Raw genomic sequence first — 14,579 nt, 5'->3', positions numbered from 1 at the left:
ATGAAAGTTCTGAGAGCTACTGACTGAATTTGTTACCTGATCTAATTCTGAAACAAAGCCAGAGAAACCACTTTTTAAAGAGAACATAGCCTTAACTATGAATTTACAGTACATTTCAATATAGTCACAAGCCACAAGCACACTGCAGACTTGCAGTTCTCATAGTTATGTTCACCAGAGACTAGCAAAAAAAAAAAAAAAGGCTGAGGTGGGAAAGTGGGGCAAAGTGCCTATGGCTTCATTTGCTGTTTCATTCAGACTTTGATCACTATGTTTAGCACGTGAAAAATTCCTCAGTGAAATAGTGGTGAACTAAATAATCACAGACTCAAGATGCTTGGCTCACCTCTCTAAAGCACACACTGTCAGACATTTGATTCTCAGCATACGACAGATTTTGCCTTTATTCATATCCTTGAAACAAATTTAGAGATGTCACATTCCTTCCATTCTTCACCTATGATTTGAGAAGCTGCCTTGATTTCCTGTTGCAGCTGACACTGCCCTTTAAGTGAATGGGCACATTTGATGCAAACTGCAAAGGCGAAGTCAGCCTTAGCACCAACAATCCAACAAAGTTGGTCCTCAGGAAATATCTGCAGCTAGGAAACACTCCTGGATAGTGGAGCCTGAAGTAGGGAAAGCTTCTAATGTGGGAAGATAAGCAGTTTATTGAGCAAAGGGAATTAATAAGCAAAATTCTTGTCAGGCTGTTTACTTGCAGCTCAGAAGCAAAGAATTTGTAGAGATCTGCATTTAAAAAAAACAGTCACTCTAACATGCTCCTTAGGACATAAAATACATGAGTCCCTTCACATATATCTTTGCTAGGTTATATGGAATGCATCCAAATCTATTCAGTGTCTTTGTAGATGACGGTAATAGAAATATTGAATGACAAATACAAAACAGAGAAGCATATTAAATCCTGGCTCTAACTGACCTCTCCCTCATATCTTATGACTTGCATGTGACCTTCTTAGAATTTAGTAAAAGGTTGTGCCAAGTTTACGAAAACAGTGCTGCTTGAAGAGTTCAAGATTCTCTCCCTGAGAACTTGGATTTCTTGGTGTGACCAATTCACGTATTCACTATTCTTGCCCAAAGATCCCTGGAGAAGGGGGATGATTCTAAACTACCCAGATCACTTTCACGTTGCTCTGTGGCTTTGTAGGAAGTCCTGCCCCAGTGGTAACCTACCCTGAATTGTTTCAGTCAGACACTACTAAGTTTATCACAGCAGCCCCCAAAATCTTCCAGCACAAGGCAGCAGTGCCCAACATCCAGTTTAACAGCAGCCAAGAAGTTGGATGGCAGGAATTATTTAAGTTCCATATTGTAATTTATGAGCCCCACCTGACTGCTGAACAGAGAAGATAAGATTCACCATGCTGGCTCCTCTCGGTTTTTGAGACACAAATTTAGATAAAGGGTATCAAGCTCATAGATATTCTCTTCAAAGCCCTGGTAAGGGCACTTGACTGGACAACAGGATGTGCTGGTTCAATTCTTTTGAGTTCTGAATGATTCGTGTATTGGTGATTTAAAAGGTTACTGCTCTCAGCTGTCTTCTCATGCCTCTGCCACAGACTAATAAAAAAAGAAAATACATTGCAGAAGATTAGGACAAAGCTCAGGGAGGCAACTTCTTACACTGTCCCATCATAAAACAGGAGAGGATGAGTCAGAGTCTGAAGGTTCTATGACAGATATTCCAAGCAAGCCAGAATTGGACATTCATCCAAGTTCCTCTGGGAAGGAGAGATAACTGCTTCCTTTTTTCCATCTTCTAGTTCTATTTAAGCTTTACACCAGGAGCAGGCCTGCATGGAAAAATATACATTTATGCAATGCCTAGTAGAAGCCTGAAGAAGCTCAAGTGAGAAAAGAGTGGGGAGGGGAGAAACAGTAATTCCCAACTACAAAAGACATTGTATCAGCTTTTTCATGCAGGTGAAGAAAAAAAAAACATTCAGAAAAGCTGCCAAAGATGGGCTTCTCCAGGATAAATCTGAACAAGACATCATTCCAGTATCAGTAGTGCTAGGGCTGCATATGAAAGACCTCCTAATTCAGATTTTCACACAAAGCATTTTGCTTTCTACAGACTACATGAAAATAATTTTTTGAGCTTTTTGGAAGATGAGGGAGCTATCAGCATCAGTAAAAATACAAGCAATTCTTAAAACCTTATAGTAAGCCAGTCCTGTGCCAGACATGAAGTGATAGGAAGTAGAAAACAGGTATGAACAACAGACCAGAGAGAGTGATCTCTCCTTCAAACTGTAGAGAACTGTGCCAAGCCTGTGTCACCCAGCCACACAGCATTTCGGGGAGGACTCAGTTTAGTCAAGCATTGGCCCAGCTTCACATCCCTGTTCCCAAACATTGTGTATCACTGCAGCAATACCTCAGAAAAACAGAGCAGCACAATTCATGATTACACTGGCAAGTGCCTGTCAAAGGAGCACCATACATGAGAGCAGGAATTTCTCTGCTGCACAGGAATTACATGGCCCATAGGGCACATAAGCCTCACGTGCCCAATAACTCAATGAGATAAATCCATCTGTAAACAAGCATTAAATAATGAAATAGCATGACTGGCTCCTCATCCCAGAATCCCACAAAAACAATAGGCAAATGCAGTAGGGTCTGGTATAATTTGAAAAACATCTTCTGGAAATCTATGTATGCATTTGTTTTAAAAGATGTAAACACAGTCACGAAAGAAAGTAGCTGTTTGAGTGTGTCTCACAAAGTAAGAGCAATTCCTACCCACATATTGGGAAGACATCCCAGGATTACTACTCATGTATTTGGGATTTTTGTCTACTTTTATGGCCCAGAAAACAAAGACAGGGAAACACCTATAGGGCTAAATGCAAAACTGAGTTGCTATCAATGTCTGTAAGCGAATATTCGGAGACTGTAAAAGCAGCAAAGTTTTCAAAAATAGTATTTGAAAACAGAAGCTCACACAGGGAGAAGGGCAGGCTCCCACTGAAGACAGGAATTCACTTGTAAAAGTAAGAATGATGAAGGAGACCATCTTTAGTCAAGCCTTAGATCAAAGAAAATAGGTCCATAATAGGATTTTGAGAGATCATCTGGTCCCACCACTGTTTCAAAGCTGGAAGATCCTTATTATTTAGTTGAGACTGATCATACCTATTATGAACCTATTAAAAGCCATCAGCAATAAATGCAAAAAACAAAATCTACTCCAGTGCTTCAGAACCTTCAGCAGAGATTTTTCTTCACAGTTAACCTTAGCCTCAACTTCTTTCTCCACTGCAATTTGAGTTCATTATTACTTGCAATATCCATACTGGACAGGCAGAACAGTTCCTCCCCTCTCAACGTTTTGTTTTGGTAGACGGGCTGTTTGGGGCCTTTTTTTTCTTTTGTTTAATTTTTTTATCTACATTTTTAAGTCTACTCTCATCTCTTTTCTCTAGGCTAAACAATTCCAATATTTTAATCTTTCCTCAGCACTTACATTTTCCAGACCTCTGATCATTGCTCAGTTCTCCCCTGAATTTCCTTCAATTAACAAAATGAACTTAAGTCTTGTCAGAAAACTAGACACTTTCCAATTTTGCACAGCCTCAGTGTACCTCTCCATCTTTATAAGAATCTAAAAACAGACGCAACTTTTCCCACTGAATGAATTATACTTGTTGCTTATTTTTATTACTAAAGTTTATTTTTTCAATAGAAAATGCTTGGATTAATTGAAGGAAATGACATCAACTATTCTCACATATCCTCACTTCCTATCTTACATCTCCCTGTGAAGCACTAATGATCATCCAGAAAAAAAAAAAAACAAACCACAAAACAACGAAAAAAGTATATAACTTACAAAATCACTTAAAAAAACCAACTGGTTCAGGGATACTAGGTATAGGGATACTACATGTCAGCTATAGGGGTGAGGAAGAAGGCATACAGAGCAATCTTTGCTTTTTGTTTGTATACCAGAAATAAAAGAGCATTAGCATCATCACTCAAAAACACCAAGGCTTAAAGATGACAAAAATTAATGTGAAAGAACAATTAAGGAGACTTACAGTAATAAATCCCACTCACATTCCTGAATGTGTCAGGTACTTCTGAGTAGTTGGGAGTGAGGTCTAGAGATACTTCCTGAAGTATATTATTTCAATAATAAGACAAATAGCAAATTCCTAGTATATTACTCAAATTGAGAAAAGGGTGAGAGTTATCTATTAAAATAAGAGTTATGAACTTGATTGTTCTTTGATGCTTCTTTCCTCTCCGCTCAAAAAAAGCCTTGCTTACCAGAATTTACATATATACCCAGCCTAGTTCCCTTCATTTTTTATGTCTAAGGATTTCCAGAAGAAAGCATTTTAACCTTAGCTACATGCTTCTCCTTTTCTTTCATTCTGCATTTGACCTCTGCAATCTCATAGGAAGTGTCCAAGATAATCAGATAGGCATCTTAAGTTCAAACCTCTCCTTTCAGTTACAGCCTCGTGACAGGGAAAAAAATAAAATTCTTAACTCCCTGGGGCAGCCAGACCAATGCAAAATTCTAAGCCTAGAAAGATGCAAAATGGAGTTAAATGAACCTTTTCTAAACTGAGATTTTAAAAGCTTAGGGAAGTACAAAGCAAATACTATAGAAAGAAAGGAGAATTGGTGGTACATTGTTAGGAAAAAAATTAATATGGATGCCTTGGCAAAGGCATTTTCCCCTTAAATACTGGTAGGTATCATGACATTACTGTTTTTACCACCAGTGTTTTTAAAACTGGAGGAAGAATCCTACTTATCCTCTCTTCTTCCCTCAAGAAAGTATCTTTGGAATATTAAACAAACCTAGTAAGAAAATAATGAGAAGAGTTAACAGAACATTCATATATGTATCTGTTACCATAATGACTTCTCCACTATTTTGGTCCTGAAAACCTCCTCCTGGTCCAGGTTTACAGTACAGTAGCAATCTCTCATCTTGTTTGGCCCCGGATATGTAGGAAGATTTTTGGCTTCACCTAAAGACAAGAAAAAAAAAAAAACAGAAAAATTACATATTAAAATGTTATCCATAAATTAGTCATCTGTCAACTAATGCACTGACAGCAACACAGCTAAAGCAAAGTATTGTATTTTCCTTCTCAAATGTGAAGTCTCCATCAAACTTTGCAGCAGTTTCCTGTTTCCAATTCAGCAGGTCCTGACAGTTACCAGGTTTACAGCTCAGCTAAGAACTCAACTGTCTGTGGCATCCTATTTATTTACATGTATTTGGATGCAGACCATCTCCTTCCATACAGTGTTTAGGTTTTGATCAATACTCCCCTAAGATACCAAGAACACCACACAACATAGCAACCAAGCTTTTCAGTACAGCCCACTGATTTTACCCTAAAACCATTAGCAGAACACACCAAATGAGCTGTGCAGATCACAGCTCCACCACTCAACAGTGATCTGGAGACCAGAACAGTCACTTCAGTTACAGCCAACAGCCTTAGATCACAGGCTGGATTTCAAAGCACTCTGATGGGATAATCAGCACTTGTGAAGCTGCCTAAAGTCCTTGCACAAAGCTACCATGCAAGTCATGATTAGTCTTCAATATAAACATTTGTTTCAAAACTACAGCAAGAAGTACTATAATTAACAACAACAAAAAGGACAGGACTGAGGAACCCAGAGTAACCAAGAGACTACCAAACCCAAGCATATGAAACATGAACTTAACCACAGTTTTCCCCTCAACATATTCATTAACAACCAAAGCCAAGCACCAAACTTCCTTGGCTGACAAACCAAAATCAAAACTTTGCAACAGGAAACTGGACAATGCCGCTCATCATTTTGCTAAAATATGTATCACTATATGAATGAGTGATTTAATTCTAGAGACAAAACTCAGACCTAAATGTATGTCTGCAATGCTCATGGTCTGTTTTACTGTCACTCTTCCAGTAGCTGGAGATTATTAGCACATAGCATGGGTACTAGGTCATTCTGTCCTGGTAAAAATATAGGGAGTAAGTCTAAAACTGCACAGACCAAGGGAACACAGACTTGTTTGTCAGTACCAAGGAAAACGCTAAATGATGGTAACAACTGTAACTTTCTATCCAATCGCTGCAGCTCAGCTGAAGTACACTTTCCTAGACATGCTTCCCAGTCTCTGGCTGCCAAATAGCTTCATACTAGTGACAGAACCACCCCATTCTTTTCAACCCTATCTTCAGTAAAGACGTATTTGTCCCACAGCAATGTGATGCATGAGCCTGTAAATACTGAAGATGCATAGCAAGGAAATGCTGAGCCAACCTGCAACCTCAGCTATTAAGGAAAGGCACAAAATGACACAGGATTCCATGTTTTCCTGCCTATGATCTCTTTCTGCACACTATTCACACGTTTTTGCTAACTGACCCATGGCATGCCCTTGGAAACATCACACAACCACACTTCTCAAAAATGGCTTGCATATGGGCGACTGTATGTGCATGTTTTCTGAAGCTAACCATGGACCATATACAGAGGCACTAAAAGGGGACTTGAAACTGTTGTTTCAGACAGTAATGCCTTACTTCAGAGCTCTTACTAAATAAGTTTGTTCTCTCAACTCAGCTGATACAACTCGATAGCTTCTTCCCACTTCCTTCAGAGCTGTAAGACACTGGATTAAAAAAAGCTGTCTCCACTGTAATTTGAAGGTGTGACTGGAACATCTGTTGGCACACTCAATGTGGTGTTAAACTAAGCTGAAATGTTAGCAATAGTTCAACTGCAGCAGCTCTAGACAAAAATATACTACGGATTATTGATGGCTTGCTCAGTCTGCATTAAAGTCTATCCTGCCATACTAAACCTCCAAGTTTTATTCTTGTTAGTCTGAGTTCAAGCAAGTTACAAATCAAATGCACTACTGTCACACAGACTGAGGCCTCCAAGAGGCCTCCTCTCCCCCAAAGCAATCAAATTCCTATTAATTTTTCTCCATTACAGTGACATGAGACCAGCCTCTTTCCTGGATAACTGGGTACAGTTCCCCAGAGAGACAGCGTCAACAGGAAGCGTTTCAATAGCAGACTGATAAGGAAGTCTTCCTCCAGGGCTGGCGCACAGTTCTCACGGTTCTTCCAAGAGAAAGACACACAATATTCAAGCTCAAAATCAAACCAAACAGTAACACAGCTTCCCTTTTTCTTCACTCTTCCACTTCCTATTTCAAGCTTAATGCATCACATGAAACCAAATCTCTACTTTTCACCTTGATTTCTTTTTTTTGATGTGCACAATATTCACTTAAGTACTTAAAGGTAATAGTTATGTCAAGTACTCTAAGAACATTTTGAAAACTCAGTTCTTCTTTCTTAAAAGACTTACAGCAGGAAAGCCCACAATATTGAAATCTAAATGCAGTGTAAAAAAAGACACCATTTAGCATCACTGGAAAATGGCTGCCTGCATAGTCTGTACAGCAAATTAAAGGTCACCACCATCACAAAGCTGGAAAGTGCAGAGAGGAAAGATAGAGAGAGGAGACATTTTACAGTAATTTCTTTCTTCAAAATGAAAACTACCTCAGAAAACCACGGAGACCAGAACAAGGAATTAATTGACCAACCCAATATATTAATCATGTCACTGACTTGAGTAGCTTACAAAAAAAAAATACTGTTTCCTCCCAACACCAGCAGTCGCCAATGGCTGTTTAGATTCCTACAGCACTGAGCAGTTGAGAAAGAAAAATGTATCGAGCTTTCAAGCATAGCTAAAGACTCAGCTCTCTAGCCAGACATTTTAAGTCAACAAACACACTCTGTTAGAGCTTCAGTTGCTCTTTAGATTCCTCCAAGACAAAAAAGTTCCCTCTGTGGCACTGTTTTGCCATCTACAATGAAGCTGAACAATTTGATCAGTATTCTTTTGGATTTGCTACCAGCAAAATGAGAAAAAAAAAAAAAAGCCCCCTTAAGACATGATACAGTGATGCACCATTTCCATTTTCTCAAAAAACAGAGCTGATGAGATCATTTATTTTGGGCAAGAATTTAATCACCTGACCTTTGTAGAAGAGACATCTTCATCAATTGCATTTTCAAAAGCCAACTCCAATTTTTTTTTTCCTCCCTTCTTCATATGCATGAACCAACTGTACACTGGAGAACTTGGAGAGGGTTTCCAGATGAAAGGTCAATACACCCACCTTTAAAACCTTCCATTTTCTACTTCTACTAAGAAGAAATTGAATGTTTCTTGTGATGTCTAAGACCCTGACAATTTAGACTACACAAGCACTTTGTTTTGGAGCATAAGGCTTCCATTTGAAGCCACAAGAGCAGAATAATCTGTTCAAGTTTGCAATAGCTTTTCCCTCTATCCCTGCACCTCCAATGTACATAGGTCCTAATTTAACTGCACACCGAACTCAATTTAGCACTAAGTACTTAAACCTAGCAAAGCTGATTTCAGCTGTGGAAAAGTTAACATTAGGTATTTTAGACAGGCCTTAAAAAAAGACTGTACAATTCTGAATATGTCATTGGCTTGCTATCTTCTCCTCATTCTTCTCATAGAATTACTACAAGGTTGCTACAGTTCAGAAATAAACTACCACAGCAGCACACATAGCTTAGCTTGAGCCAGGCTCAGGGAATGCAACAAGCTGGAGAAAGATAAAGGAAAAACTCGATTGTACTCATCTTCCTTGTTCTTTCCCATGTTGCATATTCCTGCTCTGCTAAAACACTGGCAATAAAAGGAAAGCAAGTAAAAAGATCTCTCCTGCACATATGGCAAGGAAGGACACTGGGAGCATAACTGGTAAAAACTAAAAAAAACCTCTGAAAATGCTTCTAGGAATAAACAAATATATGCATACATGTCCCTAAGGTTTTTCCACTTGAATTTTTTGAAGCATCTAGTATTTTAAATTGAATTTAGATACTTGCCATTGTGTCATCTTTGTTTCTGATATATTTCCCCAGATGCAACTTTCTGAAAAGCAAAGACAACATGACAGCTACATATTTTATCTACCTTTTGCAACAAATTCCCTGCTCTTGTGCTGCCAAATATTGGGTCATCAGCACACATCTGCCAATCTGAATGCATTAAGGAAGACTTTATAACGCATTAACAAATTTAGCTTGCTGTTTTCTAGCAGCAACATATATGACCATGATGGCATGAAAGAACCATTTCTTACACTGTTTCAGAAAACAAACAAAAAGCAGAAACCTACCTCCAAAAAATAAATCCAATAAAAGTAGCTGAGCTTTCAATGCCAGAGCATTTGACTTCAGGGAGAATGCTGAAAGACTTAACTACAGAAGAAAAACACCTAAAATCTGAAAAGGGCATCATATCCAAACCCACAATAATCCACCCTGTTTTTGCTATATTCAGGAAAACACTCTTCAAATAAGCTTGCAGGGAAGCATTTCAAGAACAAAAGCAGAGCAGCAATGTACGTCAAGAATGAAAAGCTTCTCCTGTTCTCATTTAAGCTCTATCTCAATAGAGATGCTGGAAATCTTGCAAAATTATCTCAAGCACTCCTTTCAAGTTTTCTTTCTTCTGAAAAAGCATTATTGCTTGAACATCCACAGATCAAGCAAAAAAGGGAAAATGTATGTACACTCAGACCTCTGATTACCACAATTTATGCTTACAAAGCTACTCATGCACAAAATTCTGCATATATGTAAAATATCAAGATGACAGCAAGTTTCTAATTTCTATTTAATTTTATTTGAAACAGGAATATAATACCACTCAATGTCAATTAACACACAGGAATACCTAGAAGTTCGTGCCTATACATTAAATTTTAACTGAACAGAAACAATTGTATTTATGTTGAATGCAGGGAAAGCAGTTCATTTTTTTGCACATAAAAGATCATCTTTTTTGCAGATGAGATGGGGACTAGGGGAGGGATATGACTGCAAGAGCTCAGGAAGAATATATTGAGAAAATAATCCCTTTTAGTATTGAAATGGTCACAAATGAAAAACTTCCATCCACATTAGAAACCAATTTTGTTACTGAACAGCTAATGTGATAATTATATGTCATTAATGTAATGTTTGAAAGCAGAATATATGGTTACATTTGTATATTATTCCTGTATGCAGATATACTGTGTGTATCTCTCAGAAAATAGAGTTTGAATTAATTTTTGTCAGTCCAAATAGAAAATAGCAATAAAATAAAATAAATTTTTAAAGTGAAGTTCCAAGAACCAGTGTACCCAGCATGCAACTATGGAGCCGTGTAAGCAGCTTAGTGCTCCTTTGTACTTCTGTAGTAAAATCAAAACAATGAACACTTTCTAAGCAATACATGCCAAGTGTCAAAAATGTTCTTTTCTCTCCACATCTGTGTATAATTCTCAAAGCCTAAAAATACGAAAAATGCATGAAAATTAGGTATCTAAAAAGGAAATTGATATATCAAAAATAATTATTTCTTTTAAAACTGATGTGGCTAGTAATGCTACTAGTCGAGCAATTTCTTTGCCTTGACCACTAGCATATATGTACACACACATACATACAACTTTCATCTCATGGAAGGACAGATTGCATTATATTTCTAAACCAGGTCAAAAATAGCCATCTGTGAAGAGATTTTGATGATCTGGAAAATGAGATTTTTAGATGACCTGTTCTTAATCTAAAAGCCCTTGCCTACCAGCCTCTTTCCACGTGAAATGGTCATCACGTTATCAGGGAAGGCACTTCCTCAACCAAACACCACTGAAGACCTGGGCATTAGCAACACCCCCCAAGTAGCTCCATGCCACAGCCTCGACACCACAGCGATGCTTCAGCAAGCAGCCACCAAGGGAAGTACACTACATTAATTATAATTTTTTAGACAGGAGTATCCTGTGGAAATCCTCTTGGCTTCAGGGAAAGAGCATCAACCCCAAACCTTCTGACATGAAACTGAAGACCAGCACCAGCTGATATCTCTATTCACAGCCTAGTGACAGGAACATTTGGTATCTGTTAAAACCCCACCTGCATAATCCAACAGTACACCCAGTGCCATAGTACTATACTACCTCCTTTCCCCTCACATGATTAAACTTAACCTATACCAGTTAGGAACCTTCCTACAGATCCTCCTCTGATCTGGAGCCTGTTCTGGCACAGCAAACAGACCTTTCTGTCCCCTGTAACAATTGCTAAGCCTAAGCAGCCACAGCCTGCATGGTGAACAGACTCAGACCTATCACTCAGAATGGCAAGTAGCCAAATTCCCTTTTTCCTATACCTATGTGATCAGACATTCCATTTCTCCTTTTGCAGCCCTGAAAGTCCAAAAAACTGTTCATATATCTTGCTTTGTTTTTCTGGGTGGAACAGAAGCAGCTGAGGATATTTTCACTGGAGAGCAATGAGAAGCTGCAGGCTGACAGTCTTACTTTTCTCATAAGAATAATGAACAGAGAGAAGGCTCAAAAGATCTTGTCATGATCTTAAGTACTTAAGTGCTTACAGCACCAGGGCTGTTAATCAAATCCCAGGACTGAGAGGAAGGATGCTTATAAAGCTAGTTTCATGAGAGCTGCTTGCAAAATTAGGATTTTAGTCTGTACAAGAGGAGGAGCATAATTTTCCTCAACTCTTTAATAACTGCTTGCATGCTACTTGCCAATGTTGTGGTCAACAGCAGGCATCAGGTTTCTCTAAAGATCCCCTTAGAATAGTAACTTAATCCCACAAAATAAAAAAATACACAGTCCAGCTGCTTTTTAACAAGACTGAAGGTATTCTGTGTAAAAGGATACTCTGAAGGTATTCTACTATTTTAAAGTAGGATACTGCCAGGAAAAAGGTGTTCTCAAGGAGTTCACATTTAAATTCAGTTTTCCTGTGGTATTCTGGAGGAAGCATTGTAAGTTGCTTTGATGTGATTTTTTTCATATTTCTGCAGAAAAACAGATGAATTAGCCACACTCTGCCTTTATCTGTGCTGACACAAAGTTCCACATATATTATTTCTCAATCCAGCTTGTGTTTTGAAGATGGTACTTTGCATCAAGACATCTCACACAACTCCTAGCTGCATTTGATAGAGACTTGTGAGGTTTATCCTACAGGTTCAGAACTGTAGGGACTGGCTACAAGTTGTTCTTTAGCCTCAGAATTATGACTTTCGTACAGACTGTGCCTTGTGCAGCTCTCGGGTTTTCTGGTTTTGTTCTGAGGTGGGGCATTTGTGAGGGGGAGTTGCTTGGTCTGGTGGTAGTTGTTTTTTAAAAACGAGTATCAGCTTCCTAAAGTTATAAAAGACCTTCTCTCAGCAAAGTTTAAGTCACTGAACATCTGTTGTGGGAGGCCATGAGGGAGAGATTCGGGCTGCAGGAGGGGCAGAGTAGCTGAGAGGAAGTAACTTTAAACAGACTATTCCATCATGGAGCTGCACTGAGCAAACAGCGAGCAATTTCAGCTATTTTTAGAAAAACAGCATGACACAGGAAATACAAGCAAGTGATTTACAACATCAAACAACAAAATCCAACAACAAGTGTTCCCTTTTGAGAGCCTCTGTACTTTAGCATACTTTAAGATTGTTTCTCTGTAGTAAGGAACCTAGTCATTGGTAAGGAACGAAAGTACTGTTCTCAAAAACATCAGCATAAGCAAAAATAAATGTCTGTGGAAATAAGTATTTTTACTTTCATTTATATTATTCACAGACAAAACTTAAAGTAATATCACATAAAATAAAACATCCCATTTTTTTAAATTGTAGATCAAAGAGCAGCAGTGTTGAAAAAAACAACAAAATACAAGCAATGAAAAAGGAGTGATGTCCTCCCTCTTCCAGGACACTAATCACTTCTATCACAACAAGCAACACTAAAAATTTTTACAGTAGAGTAATATGAAAAGCACAAACCCACCAAAGGAATAATTGCTGAACAGCCAAAGCTTTAGTGGTCCAGTTAAGAAACTATAGCTCTTTCCTCTGATGATTCCACTGTCCACAATGGTTCCTGCTTTAGAATTACATATTTAGAAATATCTTCACCAAGCAGAGTCTCATAGGATCAAGTTTAGATCATGTTCAGTTTTGGTCCTCTGCATCCACAGTGTTCAAACCAAAATAAAACCTGGCTATTGAGAAACTGGGGGAACTTAAGCAGAGAAATTCAAGGTAATCTTAAAAAACATCTAAGATTTAGGAATGAATTGAGAAAAGAGTATCTTCCAAAACACTCTTCCTATTACAAAATTAATGTGTAATTAAAAAACAATTAAAAATTAATCTCATAAGGGAGAGAACAAGGCATTGATATTTCCTCAATTTGCTTTGAGTCTTTCTTCAAGAACAGTGAAAATAGGTACGTTCCTATAATGAGAAATTTTTTTCCCATTTAATTATTCATCATGTGTTTCTTCACACACAACGAGCAACCTCTGCACTAAAGAACAAGATAAAAGAAAACCCTTTAAGAGAAGTGTGATCATAACCAGTTTTCAGTCTACATGCTTATCAATGGGTTTTGAATGAAAAAGGGAAATCATACCTTTCAAACCATAGTCTGAGGTGGCTGACAAATGCTATGTTACAAACTCAGCTCTCAGATTAGGACATTATCAAACCCATCTACAGTATTTGTCATACTTCAGTTACCAGGCCTTTATTTATATAACATTTTTTTCAGTAGAGTAAAACAAAAATAATTTCCACTTGAACATTATTAAGGTTGGTGCCTGATAAGATTATAGGTGACTTTAAAAAGTTTCTTTCATTATTGATTAGCCTGTACTGCACAGATGCATGACAACAATACACAAGAATTTACATAAATTATGCTAATTTCTTGTTGCTAGCTCACAGATCCGTTAATGAAGCAAAACCAATGGCATCTCCCCCTCCAACACCTTGCCAAAAAGCATTTGCACTTGACTATCAAAGCAACCACTTGCCAGCTTGCAGTGCTGTGCAGCTAAACTCTTACATCTGCAGATGCAAGGATACACTGCACCTGATCTACAAACCAACTCATTTCTTTATGCCAAGTAACAGGACAACATGCCCCTGCTCTGAAGCCACGCTGCCTTAACTACAGCCACCTCACAGCTTGGCCCAAGAATTTCTTGAAGTAGCTACTGCCAGAACATCCACACACTGACAGAACTGGACCATTATCATCCAAGATCCTAAACATGCCATTTACCATGTCAGCAGGCTTACTAAACAAGTATCTGTTTTTTCAGAAAACTCATCAGCACAGCATTTCCAGCTCCTCGTTGAAATAAAATTTTCACTTTGAAAATACAGATGAAGACAAACTGACCTAAGCTTATGGAGGAAATTACAATGGTAACTACCACTTCCTTAAGCCTTGGAAAGTTTGCAAATTGCAAGCTAAGAATGTATGAGATTACTTTAAAAACAAGCTATAAAGATCTACCCACAAATCTAGAGCAGTATAAGGGACTTGATTGACCAGCACTGAGCAAAATGAACTGTAAAAAAAAAAAAAAAAGAAGAATTCTCCCATACAATTTCCCAGTGTCCCGGGTGGTGGCTGGGGGAAGAATCTTTCAAGG

The 14,579-nt window shown here is 38.2% G+C and overlaps 1 protein-coding gene across 1 annotated transcript in view; it reads right to left on the bottom strand.

Annotated features, from left to right (window-relative positions):
* The window catches only part of RASA3 (RAS p21 protein activator 3), a 129,109-nt gene that overhangs the window by 86,771 nt on the left and 27,759 nt on the right, over positions 1-14,579 (bottom strand). The window contains exon 2 of the mRNA XM_021545628.3: positions 4,907-5,024. Within this exon, the coding sequence (XP_021401303.1) occupies positions 4,907-5,024 (118 nt within the window). The remainder of the gene's footprint in view (positions 1-4,906; positions 5,025-14,579) is intronic.

The sequence above is a fragment of the Lonchura striata genome, chromosome 2 (genome assembly GCF_046129695.1).
Source record: "Lonchura striata isolate bLonStr1 chromosome 2, bLonStr1.mat, whole genome shotgun sequence".
Taxonomy (NCBI): Eukaryota; Metazoa; Chordata; class Aves; order Passeriformes; family Estrildidae; genus Lonchura; species Lonchura striata.
Note: the sequence above shows the minus strand (reverse complement) of the source record. Positions and strands in the feature narration are given on the sequence as shown.